This window comes from Molossus molossus, unplaced genomic scaffold, assembly GCF_014108415.1.
Source record: "Molossus molossus isolate mMolMol1 unplaced genomic scaffold, mMolMol1.p scaffold_m16_p_14, whole genome shotgun sequence".
NCBI classification, from domain to species: domain Eukaryota; kingdom Metazoa; phylum Chordata; class Mammalia; order Chiroptera; family Molossidae; genus Molossus; species Molossus molossus.
Window position 1 is genome coordinate 45,684,540 of NW_023425349.1, and position 20,408 is coordinate 45,704,947.

The 20,408-nt window shown below is 43.0% G+C and overlaps 1 protein-coding gene across 1 annotated transcript in view; it reads right to left on the bottom strand.

Annotated features, from left to right (window-relative positions):
- Window positions 1-20,408, bottom strand: part of PCSK5 (proprotein convertase subtilisin/kexin type 5) — a 435,012-nt gene that overhangs the window by 46,343 nt on the left and 368,261 nt on the right. Inside the window, exons 25-28 of the mRNA XM_036260761.1 lie at window positions 11,459-11,501; window positions 7,880-8,016; window positions 6,846-7,046; window positions 1,561-1,641 (exon numbers count right to left, since the gene is read on the bottom strand). Coding sequence (XP_036116654.1) covers window positions 1,561-1,641; window positions 6,846-7,046; window positions 7,880-8,016; window positions 11,459-11,501 — 462 coding nt within the window. The remainder of the gene's footprint in view (window positions 1-1,560; window positions 1,642-6,845; window positions 7,047-7,879; window positions 8,017-11,458; window positions 11,502-20,408) is intronic.

The window sequence follows — 20,408 nt, forward strand, 5'->3', positions numbered from 1 at the left end:
CACATTGGAACTGCATAATATTATATGTCAATTATATCTCAATTAAACTGGGGAAAAGAGATGCTTCCTTAGTGGCTGAGGACAGTTATTAAAAAAATAATAAAATAATATTTGTCAGACATTGAGAACTTTGAACATCTTTAACATATGTCCAGGCCATGGGCTGATTTTCTTTTGCTCTTATCATTTCTGTACTAAAATGTTATAATTTCAAAGGTATGAGTTTTTATTAATTTTTAAATATTTTTTATAAAGTATTGTGTATATATCTACACATACACATGTATTTACAATTACATATTTCACATTCTGGCAATTTGATATTTTAGTGTGATACATTTGGTATAAAATTCTGTAATGTCCTTATGCCTCCACTAGAGGGTACTCTGTACACACAGGTAACAACATTTGAACCTGGGCAATGGATCATTATCCCTGGCTAGGGCTCTTTCTCTAAAAGATTTGTGACTTAATCTCAACAAGTAAATTTTGACCTTGATCATAGTTTCTCTTTTTTTCTACTCCAGAATTCTAGATTGTACAGGACCTCAAAAATAAAAATCACCTTGACCAAAAAAATGTAGTGTCCATCCTTCAAAAATAATTATAGTTCAACCACATAAAATATGGGGTTCTAAGTATTTAAGTTAATTAAATTAAGTAAGCAATGCTAACATGGTTCAGAGTGTTCTAAAAGCATCTACCATGAAGCCTCCCTCCTAATCTCTCTTTTGCCCTTTTTATACAAACTTTATCTATTCACACTGCTTATCACATTACCTTTTTTTTGTTTGTAACTCCATAAATATTTTAGAGACCAGTCTTAATCAGTACATAAAGAACTTCCTCATTCTTTTTCATGGCTCCATACTATTTCTTTTTTTATTATTTCTTTATTTATTTTTATCCTCACCCAAGGATATTTTTGCATTTATCTTCAGATAGAGCAGAGGAAGGGGGAGAAATATCGACATGAGAGAGACACATCGATTGGTTGCCACTGGAACAACCCCAGAACAACCCCAACCGGGGCGGGGACAAACTGCAACTGAGGTACGTGCCCTGAGAGGGAATCAAACCCAGGACTCCCTGGTCTGTGGCTGATGCTCTAACCGCTGCGCCAAACTGGCCAAGCAATGGCTCCATAGTATTTCATTGCATGGATGTATCATACTTCATTTTTCTAGCCGCCTATTGCAACCATTTAGTGTTTTTCCAATCTTTGCTATTTCAAATAACTGCAGTAACTAAGGAAGTAAAAGGTGCTTTTTCAGCCTATTAAAGAGCTTCAAGGACAGAGGCTTTTCTGTATAGCCCCCCTCTCCCAGGCAGAACCACTTAGCACATCAGGAATGTCTTTAAATGTCCCAGAAGCCTCTGCTACTGCATTTCCCCTTGTCTCTCCCCTTTGGGCACCCACTTATATTTTGTGTTCTGGTCCCTCCTTTCATGGCTTATTCATCCCACTCCATCCTGGTCACCCAGCTTCGTGGGTTGATTTCAACATCACAGAGACCCCTGGACTGTTATGATTGCCTTCTCCTCCCTACCTCCCGTTACCTCTTTTGATTTCAAACTTCCACCTTCGTTGCTCCTGCAGCAGGCTCTTCACCGAAAGTGGGCTTGAAGCGAGCGCAGGTTCTTTTTATTGAAAAGAATAAAGTGTTTTATTTTTTTAAATGCAAAGAGGATAAAAAAAGATAAAGTTCACCTATTACCTTACCACCCAGAAATGTCTGCTGCATATACTTTAGCAGATAGGTTTCTTATCTTTCTAGTGAATGTGTGAGTATAATTACACGTGTGTATATATGTGTATTCATTCACATCTTCTGCATATGTAATACCAACCCTGTATTTTGCATTAAATTATCAATCTTACAGTCATTTTCTCTTGCCATTGAAATTCCTTATAAACATTTTTTTAACGGTTTGTGTATTTTTTTGCATGAACCACAACTCACTTAATTTTTTCTTTTAAATGCAAAATGTAGGGTCAGTGTTGTGAGTACCGACTCAACAGTTTGCATTTAATATTGTAAATCTTAAAGGCATTTTATCTGGCTATTAAAATTCTTTATAAACATCATTTTAATGGTTTGTGTATTTATTTGCATGAACCATAATTCACTTAATGTTTTTGTTATTATAAATAAAGCTGCAGAAGGGGGATATCAATAATGGGAAAAAAGGAGGGCCGTCTGTAATACTTTCAACAATAATAGAAAAAAAAATTAAGCTGCAATTAACATCTTTGCGAATACACATTCTTAGTTACATCAGGACTCTGCCTGGCTCATTGGCATCCCAGCTGAGTGCTCTCTGCTGCCTTCTTTCTGGGACTATTTCTCCCAGACCTGTATTACTAGGCCCTGGGTTTCTCTTCTTCATGAGCTAGGGCAGGCTGTTTTGAAAGTGAACTAGTGTTTCATGTGTTAAAACTGGATCAGGTTAAAGGGTTAGGGAATAGATTAATTTTCACTCTCATATATGCTTGGAGCTTTATATGTGTTCTTTCATTTAATTCTCAAAACAACCTTGTGTGAGATAGTTTCATGTCCTCATTTTATCGATGAGGAACCTGAGGCTCAGAGAAGATGTGCAACTTGTTCACGGTCACATAGCTAGTAGAGAGCAGAGCCAGGATTTGAATTCAGGCACGGCTGACTCTTAGCCACTAGAGAGATGTTTTAGTAATTAATTTGGGCAGTAAAATCATTTGGTAGACGCCAAAGCAATGCTGTACTGGCGAAGTGCCTCTTTGGGATACAAAACAAAATAAAAAATTTGATTTTTGTGTTCGCCAATTTTTGTGGTATAAATACTCCCACCATAGCTAATTTCAAACTGCCAATGATTTTACAACCCACTTATACATTCCCGGATATTTAACAATCAGTGCAACTGGATATGCGTGGCCCTTCATGCCACGAGGCTAAAGGTTGAATAACTTACCCAGAGAAGTGTTTTCTGCAGTCTGAGTTCTGATTGGTTAATTAAGTAAAAACAATGTCCTCATTTCTAAGTGAGGCAACTGTATACCTTGACAAAGTCCTTCTAAAAATCAGATTTTCATGGCATCTTCAAAGTTCTCTGACGTTTAGTTACTATTAGCAACTATTTCCCACTATTGAGATTTTTTTCTTTTTTTTCGCATGAGTGGCTTTCGGTGTTTGTGCTTGAGTCTGGGATTCCAGTCTCTTTCAGATCACAGGAATGAGATCAAAAGACAGGCTAGTGATGAATTGTTAGGATGTGGTCAAGGACAGAAAGTTAATTGGCCATATCTGTGCTTTGTAGATTAGGCCTCCATCAGAATCTGTAATTAGAGCCTCCTAAAAACATGGTTTTAATCAATGATGAGACTAGGTGGGTAGGAGAAATATTCAGGACTTTCCGGCATCACCAGGGGAAAACCACTTGAGAAAATCCAAATGATTTAACAGTAATGGAGTAAACTGTTTCCATACCCAACGGTGATTTCAGGAAACCAGCGGAGGCCATTATCTGTTTTCAAAGCCCGTGGCCGGCCCACCTGGACATTTCCACCAGTGGTGGCTCTGTGTGATGTCCGAGTCACCCCAGAGCCATTGGCAGCCTACTAACGTTGGTTCTGGTGCTGGACTAAGTGATCTTTACAGTGTCCGAGTGACTGGAACAAGGAGCCTGGGGATGATCCGTACTTTTGTGCAGGGCCTTTGGTGGCAGGAAGAACAGAGGCTGAGCAGCCGTCTTGGAGATGACTTGGTCTTGCCTGGAGGAGTTGCCAGGCCCGGCGTGATGTGGAGGGAAGTCTCCATCCTTGTACTGGGGCGGGAGGTATTCCCACTCTGTGGGTAGTTGACAAAGGACGATGATGGTCCTCTCATCACTGTCACTCTCATCACGAGTAGCCACCTTACTGAAAGAGGAGTTCAGTCCAGCTGGTGTGGCTCAGTGGACTGAGCGTCGCTCTATGGACTGAGAGGTCCAGGTCTGATTCCTGGTCAGGGCCCATGCCCAGTAGGGGCATGCAGGAGGTGGCCAGTGATTCTCTCTCACATCGATGTTGCTAGCTCTCTCTCCCTTCCTCTCTCTCTTAAAAAGTCAATAAAAACATATTTTAAAAAATCCTTTAGAAGAGGAGTTCAGTGACCTCTAGTTGGATGTTTATTCCAAGGGCATTTCCGCAGTGCATGCTGACAGATGTGGGGGCAGAGTCGGGATGCAGGCATGCCCTTCCTGTTGCCCCCGGGCAGCGGTGCCCACCAGGGTGCTGCAAGAATTTGTAAAATATGCAACACCTGACTATTTAGTCAGGGGCACTGACCTCTTGTCCCTTGTCAGTGGTTCTTAACCTTCCTAATGCCGCGACCCTTCAATACAGTCTCTCATGTATGTGGGTGTATCTGCATGTGGGCGGACCCGCCTGGAGACGGATAGAGGAGCCATGTCTCGGTTCCTAAGACCATCAGAAATATGTATTTTCCAATGGTGTTAGGCGACCCCTGTGAAAGAGTCATTTGACCCCCAAAGGGGTCGCGACCCACAGGTTGAGAACCGCTACCTTAGATTGTCAACTAATAAAATGATAACAGCCAACACAACAATAGCCATACAGTGTGCATGAATCCAAATTATATCTTTTTTTTTTGTCAGATTGGCAAAAAATATAATATATTCTTTGGTGTGCTGCGCAATTTGTATAAATTGATTTTAGAGAGAGGAAGCGAGAGAGAAACATCAGTGTGAGAGAAACATCATTTGGTTGCCTCCCGCATGCACCCTGGATTGAACCTGCAACCTGGGCACGTGCCCTGATCTGCTCGGGAAGTGAACCTGCAACCTTTTGGTGTGCAGGATGATGCTCCAACCAACTGAGCCACACTGGCCAGGGCACTGTGCTACGGAGTTTTAGTAATGAGTGTATGTGTGCCATGACATGGAAAAGGCTGAAACATCGCCGCACTAGGGAGTAGTGTGGGTGAAGGGCAGGGCTGAACTTTGTCCCATCTTACGTTCCCTACCTGAATGTGCTGTGCTTAAAACAGTCCCACTCACGACCTTGCTGGTGTCAGCGCGGCGGTTGCCTCCTCTTACGAACACCCTGCGGTTTGCCTGGGCTCCCTCGGAGTTGACCCAGGATGACTGCGGTCTGCCTTCCATCATCTTAAAGGTGTGGCTGCTCAGAGCATGTTCTCTGGAACCCCCGACCCCTCTCCTGTGACACCCTCGACCTTGTTTTCTTAAGAAAAAGAAATGGGGAGAGAGACGGAGGCCTTGACTCCGACACTCCTGGGTTTTATGGAGTGCCTTTCCCATTTACTGTCCGTTTCAGTGGTGCCTAACTCTGCCGGGGAAGCTGAGTCTTACCTTGCTCAGCGAAAGAACGGTTTTTTCTCACTGTTAATGGTGTGCGTGTGTCTTGTTTCCTAAATCATAGAAGTGGAACAGTGCAGCCACGTCGTTGGCTGGACTAGTTCCTTTCCCTCTTCAGAATCACTACATTTTGATAGTAGAAAATGCAGAGGGGTGGGTGTGGTACTTGGATAAAGGGGAACAATCAAGGCCTCGTTTCTGCTTGCAAAGTGCGTAGTCCAGTTGAAAGGGACATGTAATCATTTGGGAGATCAAGTCTGCTCTGCCTCTTGGCTCCCTGGACGTTTTCATCATCTGGATGCCAGATAAAATACAGATGTTTGAGCTAGAAACACAGCACCAGACTATTTTCCCCTTGGCCTGCATGGCCTCCTAAATGCCTGAATGGCAGACAAACTCGTTCTCAGCATTTTGGTTCAGCTATAATTCACGGAAGATATCCCAATCTGGACTGAATGATTTTCTTCCCAGCTTGTCTCTGAAATCGGCCTGTGAGCTCTGTGGCCTTTGGCTGCTGGGTTTGCGATGGTCTCTGAGCTGCTTTCCGTTGTCACTTACGCAGCGCTGTCCTAGGAGACAGCACCACAGACGTCGCTCCCTGCAACCCGGCGAGAGCCTTTATTCCTGAGCCCATCTCTCGCTCCCTCCAGCCCTCAGAGGACCCGTCCTGAGCACACCTTCCAGCTGCTGTTGCTTCGCACGGAAATGCCCTTCTTAACAAACCCTTGCCTCGCCTCCCAACGGGGAGCATCTCTTGTTTCCAGGAGGGTCTCTGTGTAGAAAGAGAGTTGGATTTCCCCAGCAGGAAGAGGAGTTTGTTTTTTAACCACCTCGGACGTGGAGAGGCCCCCTGGGCTGTAATTGCCTGGCAGGGAAGCCTGTGACTGAGGGTCCAAGGCGAGGAGGCCTTTTCGGGACTCGGGTGGGAACGACACGTGCGAGTCCAAGCGCCCGCACTCTCCCTCACGCCTGCCCCCAGGACCCCTACTTTTCCGTCTGCAGCGGGAGAGGCCAGCTTTGAAAAGGCAAGCCGGAATGACGGCCCTTTCTGATACCCCCCAGACCGACGAGCTGTGTTCGCGTAGGTTCCGACACGTCAGAGCAGGTCTTCCTCGCCCCCCTGAACGCGCGTACCTACTGGCAGCCCCCTTCCCTTGGGAAAGAGATGTGCAGGCTCGGAGCTGTCCCGCAGTCCTCGAGAGAATGGTAGTCAGGCCGTTTCTCTTCGCCGCGTCATGTGCTCGGAGGTCAGCTCCACCGTGGTGGAGACTCAGTGCCCAGATCACTGTAAGTTACCCTTTGGGCTTTCCCTCCTGGCTAAATGCCAGCTACCGCCTCCTTCCCCTGCTGCCTCGGTCTTGATTCTCATTCCAAGCTTTTGTTTCCCGGCCCAGCCTTCATCTCTTGGTGTCCCCGAAGCAAGGGTTAAAGCAGGAGGGCGGCCGAGAAGGCAGCTGGGCGCCTGCGCTGTCTCGGGGGACACATACCATTCCAGAATGCGCTTTCCGTCTGGGCCGGGGCGGAGTCGACACACGTCCCGTGCAGCAGCCGGAGTCCCGCTGGGCAGCTGGTGCACGCGCTGGAGCCCAGGCCGGTGCAGGTCGCACAGGTTCGGTGGCAGGGCTCACAGCTGCCCCTCTCAAGGTCGCCGTAGAAGCCACGTCTGCATTTCTTCACACAGATGCCGTCTAGGGAAGAACACAGACAGGGAACATGAAGGCGGAACCTGGCCAGTTGAGCTCAGTGCTCTGTGTGGGGCCAAGGACTAAATAGGCTGAAGGGAACCTCAGGAACATATTCTTTTGTTTTGGAGTTTGTTATAAAAGAAACCAGGATGGCATTTAGCTGATTTCAGCCAATAAATGTGTCTTTAAACATCTACCCCTGAAGCCCTCTTTTCACTGAGAATTTAAGTTGGCTATCAGCTCAAAGGGTTAAGAGCACAGAATAAAGAACTTGACATTCTCGAAGCCTTGAAGAATGACAGATAACGTGAATCCCTTTACAGAGAACAATGGGCTTTCTGCCCTGTTCTCTCTCCCACAAGCAGAGCACTGGACTACCTGTTCTTTCATCGGAAGACTCACAGTACATGTCTTCCCTAACCATCCACCGTCTTCAAGGTCAATGAATTGACCACAACCTAAGACGAGGGACCTTGTTGAACTTTTCTGGGGCTCAGGAATATGCAACATGGATTCCGTCTCTAGGAGAGTCATGGTTCTGAATATCCCAGGTGACTCAGATTCCAAAGCATCGTACTCCCCCACATTCACTCACGCTTCCACCAGTCTGGAGAGATTTGAGACTAACTAGTGACATAGAAACTGTGCTTCAGGAATAAAATCAAAAGGAAGTAGCCCTGGCTAATGTTTATTTTCAAATCAAATTAAAATTTCTCCTTGGACAAGAGGTATCCGCCCACGAAGACCCTGAAGCCAATCACGAGGCTCAGTTGTTTATTTCTGGTGGCGCCCTGGAGACCTGCTTCCACTTTGTCTGATGCCCGTGTCAGGCTTACCCAGGACAAAGAAGCCCTCTTCACACCAGAAACACTCATTCTGGTTACAGATGTCACAGTTGGTACCGCACGCTTTGCATTTGAATCTTTCACTGTAGGTCTTCTCAGGACAACTTTTATAGCAGCGGTGTTCGAACCTAGAGCAGAAGACAGAGTTTCCTCCATGAGCTGTGTTGACGGATTTCTCTTAACCACCACAATTTAATCTCTTGTATTTCTATGCATTGTTTTTAACAGGTGTAGATATTTGGGTTTCAAGGGAGAAAACTTCCTCTTGGTCTGCGTGTGCCTTCCAGACAAGTCATTAATCTCCTCTCTCTGGACTTCTGAGCACCCTCATCGGAGCAGCCAAGAGGAGGCTGGCGAGGAGGGCAGAGGTGCTAATATTTATTGATGTAGTGGTGATGATGTGTTGCGTACTAGTTTATTTAAACCTCCACACAGTCTCCATATGGTAGTTATTACTTATCTTTAATTTCCAGATCAAGGAACTGAGTCTCAGGTTTAAGTGCTCAAAGTCACACAGGTAGTTAAAGGTGGGACTGGGATTTTAACCACGGTCTGTTTGAACAGTTTGTGTGCTTTTGCCACATGGCTCTGGCAGAGTCTGAAACAGCTCAGTGTTGGGTTCAAGTAGTTTACCAAAATGTCTGTACCCAGATTATTAACATCAACGTTGAAATGCCTTAGCTTTTGCCCTGGCCGGTTTGGCTCAGTGATTAGAGTGTCAGCCTGCGGACCAATGAATCTCAGGTTCAATTCCAGTCAAGGGCACGTACCTCAGTTGCAGTTCGACCCTGGCCCTTGTCAGGCCGTGCGGGAGGCAGCCAGTCGATGTGTCTCTCTCATATCAATGTTTCTCTCTCTCTCTCTCTCCCACTCCCTCCCTCCTTCTCTATCTGATGATAAATGGAAAAATGTCCTGCAGTGAGGATAAAAAAAAGAAAAGAAAAGAAATGCCTTAGCTTTTCTGTATACGTATTTTTACCCATACTGTCTCTTACTCTCATTCTACAGTAGAGTACTCCACTGAATTTGAAGGGGGAGTGGAATGAAGTTGATTTTTGCCCTTTGATGGATTTTGTAGCATCAAGAAGATATCAGAGGCAGGCTTTGCCATTCTTTCTTACCAACTTCTATTGCAGAATGTTTTTTTGTTTTTTTTTTAACATTTATTTATTTATTTAATCCTCACCTGAGGACACTTTTGCATTTATCTTCAGATAGAGAGGGAGGAAGAGAGAGAGAGAAACGTGGATGTGAGAGAGACACATTGACTGGTTGCCACCCACACGACCCCAACTGGGGCCAGGGACAAACTGCAACCGAGGTACATACCCTTAGTGGAAACCGAACCCAGGACCCTCTGGTCCGCGGGCCAACGCTCTAACTGCTGGGCCAAACTGGCAGAGCTATTGTAGAATGTTTTATCGACTGTATTCAAAGTCACTAAGTATTCCAAAGGGTTATAAACGTGTGTTTCTTGAAATACATATCGCATGTTTTACCCTCAGTGACATTGGGCATGTTCTCTTTAGTGCACAGTAGGCCCTTAGTGTGGTTGATAGGTTGTGTGCCTTCAAGTGAAGGGGTGTATAATTAAATAGACTAATTGATGTAAACAAGAGTGAGGGTCCAAGGGCATCTCATTAACGTTATAATGAAATGACATTGAATGAAATGATGTTAATGGAGGACCCTGCTTTCCTTTCTCGAAGGGTTTTATGAAACTCGCCCATAGTGGGCAGTGGCGAGCTGCAGAGGCCCAGGAGGCTGGCTCCACACTTCAGCCAAGAGGGCTCTCAGTGGGCGGAGGGCGGAGGTGCAGGTCAAGGGGTGTCTGCTGGGGTCAAAATGAAGAAGGTGGAGTTAGGCTGGAGGGAAACAGGATCATAAGAGGGACAAAGAGAATTCCTCCTAACTTCTTCATGAACATTCTTTCTTTCTTTTTTTTTTTAAATTCCTCGCCCAAGGATATTTTTCCATTTATTTTCAGACAGAGTGGGAGAGAGGGGGGAAAAGAGAGACAGAGAAATATCAATGTGAGAGAAATACATGCACTGGCTGCCTCCTGCACGACCCCGACCAGGGCTGGGCACCAAACCACAAACGAGGTACGTGCCCTTGACTGGAATCGAACCCATGACTCTTTGGTCCAGGGGCCCATGCTCTAACCGCTGAGCCAAACCAGCCAGGGCATAATCACTATTTCTTTGGGTCTAAGTCCTCTTTCCTCAGTTCTTCAAGGAACAGTTTGTGCCCTCAACCATGTGACCTCACCAAGGAATGCTTGCATTTCTGCTGCTCATCTCTGCTTGAGGTGTCTGTGGCAGAGCATATGCTGGGTAAATGCCAACTATGCACACGCTTGACAAACTTTTTTCTGCTCATTTACTGTCATCTGGTGTACCTTCTAATCACCAAGTCTGGGAGCCTCTCCTCTACCCCTCCTCTCCTATTTAAATGGAACAGTAATTTAAATCAGTAGGTCAGGAGTCTAGTAATATAGAGAGACATAGTGCAGAGAATAATAGGTTTCTCTGCGAAAGTTGAATTAAAACCATAAGGTTAAGTAATGATAAGGTTAATTGGTCGTTTTTAATATGTTCCAGTTTGTTGGGTTTCCCACTCTTTCCCATTCACCCCACCCCTTTTAATGTCTTCCCACCAACTGCCGCATTTTAAGCCCCTTGGAATGGAGCCCATTAAAGTTAAGGTGATGCAAATCTAGACCTTACCCCCCAATAGCTTGTGGTGCATCATGAGAGAAGCCATAGCCTCTCGGAATTTCAGTTTTTTCTTCTGTAGAATAACATTGATCCCATGTTCCTGACAATGTTTTTAGAAAGGTGAAGAGAAGAAATGGATGTGAGAGTTTGTCTGTCGCAAAGCTCTCGGGTTCTTAGGATGACGGGAGGAGTCGTGCAGCCTGTGCACTACCGGGGCCTTCCTTTTCTTTTCACCTCTCTCGTTTTCTTTTCTCTCTCCTCTCCTCCCATCTCCTCTCCTCTCCTCGGCACCAAGGTACCCTGGAGGAGAGACTAGACTGGGAAGGGGAGATGATGCTGAGACAAGCCATGTTTGATTTGTAGATATGTATCAGAGAACTTTGAGGGTGATGGTTACCTGTGTTGCATTTAACATAATGGTCTGTGTCTTTCATTACCCAGGGGATGATTGAGAGCTAATGTAGCACCTGGCCTCATCCTGGACTGTCCAATTCTTGTTAAGGACAAGGTCTCCATGCAAACATCTAAAAGCAGCTTGCCTGGAGTTGGGTCTGTTATTAAGATCTGTCCAGAACCAGCAAGGTCTGAATCTTGGTCACTCGTGGCAATATTCCTAGATACCGGTGTCAGGTTGGGTGCCTTCCAGGACCAGGAAAAGAAGGCCCCCTTTCCAGGCAAGAACACAGCTGGGTTCCTATTGCTAAATCCAAGAGTTGTTCATTAATAACCTGGCAGGGCAGAGTCGCTTCAGGCCGCTGGGCCTCTTTCCTTTAATCACTGGTTTAGGATTAAGTAGATAATGCCTAAACTGAGGAGAAGTGAGTGACATGAAAGAGAAGGCCAGACTTACATGTAATACCCCGTAATGCATGATATGCAGGATCCTGGGTTATCTGGAAAAAAAATTATAATAATGAAAAATAATAATCACCAAGAGTTCATCATTTGGAAAAATGGGCTTTGGAAACGTTGTGTCTTGAGACAATCTTCTGGGATAGTTTTATGAAATGTACTGTCCAGAAATGGTATTCAAACTGTTTTCTGTTTTGCTGTTTTTTTTGTGTGTGTTTTTTTTTTTTTTTTTACCATTTTAAATGCGTACCAAGCTGTATGCTATGATTTATCTTTACCAAAGCTAGTAAAAGAAAAGTTCCGTAAATATTCAGCCCTGGCTTCCAAGGAAGAATAGGCCCAAGCTACTGGGTCTTCAAATTGCAGACCAGGAACCATCCACATTGCGAAACCCGTGTTCTCTGATGAGGTAAAGGCAGCAGGCGTACCTACGCAGACACGCACTCTAGAAGGGCCATCAAGCTTCCAACCCTGAATGGTGGGCTTCCCATTAGTTACCCTAAATGCCTGCCAGTGAGGGGGTTGTTATCTGGGAGGTTCCTTTGAAACTTGGACGATTGTTGTTTTCCAATACAGTATCCATGTTGTGTTCCACCCTTCACAACCACCTTAAAGACATTGTCCCATTCCCCTCAAGTGTAATGACTGTACGTGTCCCTGTTGGCTCAGAGAGGGACTCTTTGCTGCAGCTCTCAGGGGACTTAAGGAGAGAGAAAGAACTTTGAGAAGCACTGACTCAGTCTGTTTTCTCCCTTTTAACCCTCCCTGAAACATGCCAACTCCCGGCTCCAGTTATTAAGGGAATTCTGTGACTTCCAGTGGTCTTCAACTTTTGTGAGTATCAGAGTTACCTCCAGCAACTTCTGTCTGTTATACTCCAGTCTTGTTCTTTCCAATCTAACAGGAGATGGAAAACAATTGCTCCTCTTTAAAACTTTCCTCTTGGCCCTGGCTGGTTTGGCTCAGCAGTTAGAGTGTTGGCCTGCAGACCAAAGGGTCACGGGTTTGATTCCCGGTCAAGGGCACACACCTGGGTTGCAGGTTCCATCCCTGGCCCCAGTTGAGATAGTGTGGGAGGCAACCAATCGATGTGTCTCTCCCACATCGATGTTTTTCTCTCTCTGTCTCCTTCCCTGCCTTCCACTCTCTAAAAATCAATGGGAAAGTATCCTTGGGTGAGGATTAAACAAAAACAAATAAATAAAATAAACATTCCTCTTGGTATATTGAAGATTTTAGGTTACCTTTAACTTTTGAAAACTAAACAAAACACTGTCCTTTGAACTTTGTGCATAGCTTTCCTTTCTGATCTACTTTAGGCTCTATTTTGGTTTCACAAAGTCTGCTCTTTGGTAGAGCCTTCCCGAACCTTTAGCCAAATATTTATATTGGATCCTCCTAGGGATGTTGTAAGACAGTACTATTGTGTATCACACACAGTATGGCTAATGCATTGCACCAAACGTTACAGTGGGAACATTTTTATAAGAGGCTCTGCCATGTACACAGGATCCCCAGAAGCTTCTGGAAATAGCCTAGTGATCTTGCCGTAGAGAGGGCACTGACCTGGGAACTGGACCACCTGTTTCTAGTCTGAAGTTTTAACCCTGTTAACGGCCTTGAGAACTCACATAAACTTCATTCTACTTGCTGGGTCCTGATTTCTGCAGCTGTAAAATGATCTGATTGGACGAGATGATTGCAGAGTCTTCCCAAAAGTCAAAGACTCTGCAGCTAAGTCTAGCAGGAGTTGGCAAACCATGGCCAACTCTGGGGCCAGATACGGCCAGACCCTTTCGTTTGCACACAGTGTATGAATACTTTCATGCTACAGAGATAGAACACATTTACTCTCTGTCACTTTATTGTACAGAAAAAGTGTGCTGGCCACTGGCTAGAGCACTTTTAGGCCATGACTTTGTCATGCTCACCTTTGTGAGGTAACACAGGCATAAATGTTATCTTCTTAACAGCTGACCCCAGAGTTGTTCTTAGGGAGAAAGCTGTCTATATTTAGGAAAATACCTTGTAGAACAACTTGGGGGAGAAGTTTAATCGAAAGGATTGAACAAGAGCCAAGACAGCCAAGGAGATAACTGGGCCCTTTTGCAGGAGGCCATTATTTGCCCCTGAAATGGTTTTCATGTCTGGGTCAACATGGATTGTGATAGAGTGACTAGACAGGGCAGTGACATGAACCACAAGCCAGGCTAATTAAGTGGAAGCAGGAATCCGAAGTGAGAGGTACCACAAGAAAGAAAAGTTCCTGAAACTATTTCAATTTTTGGGTGAGGGCTTTCTGCTTCCACAATCCATGGATTGGGGATCTGAACCCACTTTAAGGGGGTGCAAAGGCCTCAGTGAACACTAGTGGTTCTACTGGGTAAGTTCATTTCCTGCTACGAGTCTATGTTTACATCTATATTTTATTCAATTCTCCTCCTAAGTAAGTAGCTATTACTCAGCTTGCATTTGGGCAACTTACTTCTCCCTGTACTGTCCCTGATAAACATTTGACTCCAACAGCCTTGCTAACTTGGCAAGGGCTGGGGAATTCTAATCCTGTTCTCTAATGTTCTGGCCATCCCTCCCATCTAGGAACTTAATGAGCTCACTCTCTGCTCCTTTAAGCAGGTCACTGATGGAAATGTGAAACAGAGCCAAGCCTCAGAACTATGCATCCCAATATAATCTTGAGTCCAGACACTTTCCGCCCAGTGGCAGTGAATTTGGTACCTTCACCACAGTTTGCATACATGAATAATGCAAAGAACAGGAACTGTCTTATAACAGCTTATGAATGTCCATTAGTCCTTCTCATTATTACCAGTTGTTCTAAAAAGGAAGAATTATTTTATAAAAATTTTCCACCCCAGAAGAGCCACAAATCAAATATAAGCTAAATGGATTTAGCTTGACCACTGAGAGGCAGCTGTTATGGGATTAAGGAAAGGTAACAATCCTAGAAGTTGACTCTTAAGTCAAGTTGACATTTGTATGAAGGGGTGGCTTAAAGAGAAGGATAAATTTTCTGGCTTCGTGTGTGTGTGTGTGTGTGTGTGTGTGTGTGTGTGTGTGTGTCTGGTAGGGGTGGTGAGAAATGGAAGAGTCTAAACAAGCTAGAATTGTTAACTGTCTTGGAAGGTGTTATCCAAAATAGGATGTTTAAATAGCTCTGGTTACTTGATCTTGTCAAACTTTTGAGCTGAGAGAGCATATTTCGAGGAGGGAGGGGGCAAGTTCAGTCACAATGCAGAGAGAGAGAGACTTGCACATTTGGAAAAAAGCCTTCAGAAACAATTACTGGCTTCCAGCTGCTCACATCCCCGCTAAGGAGAATGTGTGTGCAGATGCCTTGTCACGATGGGGTATGGGGGATATAGTCTTTCTTTCTTGAGAAAATTCATTTTTATGGGGTGGGGTAGGCAGGACCGCAATGTCCACTGGGTCTGGAGAGGTCTTCATGATCATCCACATTACCGTCCCACGTTTCCTTGGTGATCATCAGTGCCAGACTCATTTCAAACTCACTGTCCTCACGGAGCATTGACTCCGATGGTCAGCATCACCTTCAGGGGTCAACCGACATTCTCTGCCATTTTATTATGTTTTCAGGAATACCTGTAGCCTTAACCATTGACTATGGATGGATCTGGGCTACATTAGGAGTTATGTACATCTCACAAACTTATTGGAAAAGGGATATTTTAAACTCAAGATGGAACTGAACATTAAAAAAATGTCCAGAGAAAAATAATTCTGTAAAAGTTTATGTAAACTTTTAGTCACACAATTAAAGAGACATAAAAGCAAAAATGACTCTATTTTGCTCTTTCTAAATGTATTGTTCTCATTGTATGTTGATTTTTCATTTGGGGGAGAGAGAAGAAACTTGGTGTCTTAAGAGCAGCCCTTTATCATGTAATGTCTAGATATGCCAGAATTAACCATGGATTAGACCTATTGTTTAGGCAGAACTGTCTGGAAAACTGTGTGGAAAAGTTAGTGTCAGGGTGCTCCTACCTTACCTTTGGCTATTTCTTTCAAGATTCATTTTCAGGCTTGTAGGTCTTTCATTCATACCCCATGCTAGCCAGGTGTCCCTCTACCATGGACGGCCTTTTGCAACCTATCTGTCCTGTGTGCCATCACTGCAGAGGCCTCGAGATTATTGTCTGGGCTGCTGACTGATGGATGTGTTAAACTTGTGCTCTTGAGAGGATCCTGGGCTTTCACCTACCTCAGTCCCTTCTCAGCTTTCCTAGACCCATTAGGCTCCTTCTACCTTGAACTTTTAGGCCACAACTGTAAGTGTTCCATAAAACAGCACCTACCTTCTTGTACTAAATTTATGTACTAAAGCTATAGAGGGTTGTGGACAGGTGGGGAAAGTGGAATCTAGTCATATCATAGTCATTTTATCGATATAAAAATCATCTATATTTTCAACTTATTTCCCAACCTAGAAATGCTAGGTGAACAAGTTAATTAGAAACACACTCTTTCTATAAAGGAGGAGGAGCCAGAAGCCAAGTGCAGGGAGTCCTTATCTACATGCAGATGAGTGCTCCCATTAGAGAGCCATTCTGCCCATTTCTAACTTTAAGGAACCAAATGCAAAAACACTTTCTGGAAGGTTAATATATGAATTTATTAGCTCAGATGTGGCATTTTGGTTAGGTGTGGCCTGAGTAACTGGTCTTCAAAGAGAAGTGTGCTAGACAATTCATTGGGCTAGAGCAAAAAACAGAACTTCATTTCAATTATTTTTATCTTTTAGCATGCCTTTTTAATTTGTGTAAAATATTCATGCACCCGTGCATATAAATACTTCACACACGCGTATATATGCATTGCAGGCACACTTTTTTTAAACCAATGAGGTGATCAATCAAAAAAAGTATGAAGATTATTGCTTCAGATTTCTATTATCATGGGGCTTGGGAGTTATTGGGGCTAGGAACCTGTGAAGTATGGGCCGGGCATTAGTTTGGTCTAATCTTTTGTCTAAGTGTGGGAGGCACTGGGAAGGCAAATAGAGCCCCAAGTTTGGTAGAACCTAGGATATTGGTGATTGGACCTGGGAAAGTGATTGAGCTGAAAGGCTGAGATCATCCGGGAAAAGCAGGGTACGTTGAATTACAATAAGGTTGGTACCATTTTATGGTATGACGAGATTCCACTTTCTCCACCTTTCCACAACCTCTACAGCTTTAGTATATAAATTTGTTCCCCAAAACAAACTTCCTAGATGAAAATAACCACTGATCATGTCTCTATTAAGGACAACTTAAAAGTTCATCTGTTGGGAATAGGTTAAAAAAATATGGCACATTTACACAAGATGGGCTAGTAGTCAGCCATTAAAATCTTGTTTTCCAAGAGTATTTAACAAAATGAAAACAGTTTCATGATAGGCTATATGAAAAGAATGATAATTCATATCTAGTTATATATATAATATGTATGTATAGATATGACTATCAAAAATCGGAAGAAAAATTAAGAGTAGCTTTCTCTGTCTGATTTTATTTATATATGTATATACATACACACACATATATATTTCAATATTTTCTTTATAAATGTTGTTACAAAATTTATTAGAATAACAAAATGCTATTAAGGAAAGGAAGAGAGAGCTTAAGCTGAGTTCCAGGGGTTGTCTGGCCACGGGATTGGAAACAGTCCCCTCCCACAGATCTTCCCTGAGGGAGCTGGCCTTTTGGTTTTGCTCTTCATTTTCTGTCCTGCTCCTGCCCATTCCTTTTTTTCTCGTCTTTCCATTTTGTTTCTTAGCACTGCCTAATCCTGCATCACCAGGACAAGACTAAAGTGCTTGCACAGGGTGTGGCTAAAACGGTGGCAGATGTTTGTATAGACTTCTTTTGAAAAATTCACTTTCAATATGATTTGTTTTTCTGATAGGATTCTGTAGAGGAGGCAGATGACTAGGAGATGGGGTTATTCTTGGCTCTGCCTTGGACTCACTCACCAGACTAGAGGCTGTCCCTTGGGCCAAGCCTTCTTAAACAGTTCCCTTTGTGAGCACCTGCAGCCTTGCTGGAGCATCAGCAGAATGTTCGCCCCATACTGAGATGGACTACTGCTTCTTTTGAGGGGAGAGAAGCATTACAAGCAGCCAATACTTAAATTGTTTGGGGAGATATTTAAGCACATTGTCAATAATACATATTCTCTCAGAGTAAATATGCACTTAGTTACTAGACAATGCTGTACAAATTTGTAGGAGGGTCACTGACATTCTTCAGTCCACCCAAGGATAATGAACCTGGGTAAGAGGTTTATATGCTCAAAGAGTGCAACTAATTATAAGCCCCAAATAGCACTAAAAAGTACACAATTCAAATAGGCCTTGTACTTAGAATTGCTTGAAATAATTAACACTGAAATACAAAATGGACCCTCTGATAGCTTTGCCAAAGTAGAAGATTTTTCTGGAAGGTTCAGTGGTGCTGGGATACAAAGTATTTTGTTGGGAGACTCTTGATTATTTTCTATCATTTTGTCTTCAATGGTGTCCAAGGACAATGAATAAATATTTGAATTGGCAGTAGTGCAAATGGTGCAGCTGACAATGGGGCACAACCCCCTGGAGGGACACAGTAGTAGTAGAAGAGACCTGAATAAATAATCTAAATCACTGTCTACAAATATTGGCTAAAAGAGGGCTTAGTTCTTTATTGGACTCGAGTCTTTACCGAGGCCTCTGATTCTGACAATGGAATATCATAATAGGCAGGCGGTTCCTGGCTTTCTATCCTTGCCTAGACCGACTAGCAGGTGGAAGTGATGGATGAATACATGCAGCTGAGTTCCTCGGAGGGTCACTCACTACAGCTGCACGTTCATCCACTTATTTATTCATTCTGGAGCTTACATTTTAGGGGGACAAAGATAGTAAAAGAAAAACTAGATAATTGTTAAATGTAAATAAAATGTAAATCTTCAATACATGCATGAAATATCCACTAAAATGCAAGTTCTGTGAGGACTGTTTTGTTTTTATGTACTTCACTAGTAAGAATAGTGCCTGGTATATAGCAGATGCTCTAGAAATATGCATTGAGTGAAGAAGAAAAACACATAAATAAGTACATACATTCAGACAAAGGGTTAGAGAGTGATAAAACTACAGCAGAGAAAAGAGGCCTTAATTTAGGTAAGCAAGTTAGAAGAGAGCTTTTCAAACTGACATCTGAGTAGAGATCTGAATGATGACAAGGAGCTGGCCATGTAAGTTCTGAGGGCAGGGTATTCCAGGCAGAGGCCAAGAAAAGCTTGATCAAGGAACATCAGGAGGCCATTAAGGCTGGAGGGGATACAGAAAAAGGGAGAGAATACGGAGGTGAGGCCAGGGTCATGTTCAGGATCAGATCAGATATAGCCTTATAGGCTGGGGTGAATGGTTTGCATTCTAATTTAAGAGTAATGGGGAGCCATGGGAAGCTTTACAAAAAAGATTTGATTTACTTAAAAGGATCAGTGTGGGTGCTGTGTGGAAAATGACTTCTTTAACTGTAGAAATGGATTTATCTATTAAATCTTGCAAAGCTAGGAGTCTCTGCAACACATTTGAGGAAGCAGTCTTTTAAGAAATATACTAGAGGAGAAATGAGTAGGGTTAAACCGAGACTGTGGCTGCAGTAATAAAGAAAAATTAGATTTAAGAGAAACTAAAAGGTAAAATAAAGACGATTAGATAAGCTGTGGGAGGTGAAGAAGTAGGATGACAGCCCGGCGGTGGCTTGAGTACCTGGCTGGAGGGAAAAGGAGGAGCACTCAGCAGTGCAGTTGGCTTAAGAGCAGTAACACATACTTACCTGGTTATAGACTGTAGTTCATACACTGCTTTGGATATTAGGAGTATATACAGATAAGAAAGGCAATCCCTGTCCTGAAGGAGTTTACAATCTGGGGAGGGGACACTAACAATGTTAATTAAAGAAGAAACCATGATGTGGCAAAATATACAATAGATAAACAAACCTCTAATCTGGTACACCACAGAAATATTTGTTTAGGGCCCACAAGAAACCAGTTACGATTGCTTTCCCACTTAATTAGGTTTTAATCTCTCTTTTTGAATTAAAAACTCCAGAGCGTTCTTTTTATAGTCAGGGTTGATAGATAAAATACAAGACTGAAGAGGGAACCCAAGGACTATGGTTTTAGTGTAAAGATGGATGAAGAATTAACTTGCTGGGACAGGAAAAGAACCATTCTGGTTTTCCCTTTGGCATCGGGTGTATTAAACAACGGCAACAACACCTCCTCTGAGAATTTGTAATCATAAGTTGGATCTCATATAGGTTTATAACCAGAATTCATGTTATCTCTGTGTTCTGGAACATCTCAAAAGAAAAATGTAACTTAAAGGAGTCTCAGGTACATAATATCCCAGGGCGATTGGTAAAAACAAAAGCAAATCATCTCTGGAGAAATGTAATCTTAACCCAGATCTCATATTTTTTTTCAAGGAAAATGGTCACAGTTTTAAAAAACAAAATATACAAGGAAATCAGGCACTGTGTGAGAGAGAGAGAGTCAGCAGAAATAACAGGCAGTAGAATCAGGCCTACAGAGGCTATAGACCTTGAAATTATCTGACTCAATAAGCAAAAATAACAAATATTTAATATTTTTAAAGAAGTAAAAAAAATCTTGAAGATAGAAATGTAACCAAACAGTTTAGAAAAGAAATAAATAAGTAAAACCTCTATAAGTGAAAGACATAAAAATACAAATTTAAAAATAAATAACTAGATTAAAGGGTAGATTAGGTATAGCAGAAAGAAAATTAGTCAACTCAAAGATACAAAGAAAAGATATTCAAAACTCACTTCAAAGAGTCAAAAAGAAAAAAAAAAACAGGAAAAGTGATAAGAGATCTAGAGGTTAGAAAGAGAAGGTCTCGTATGTGTCAA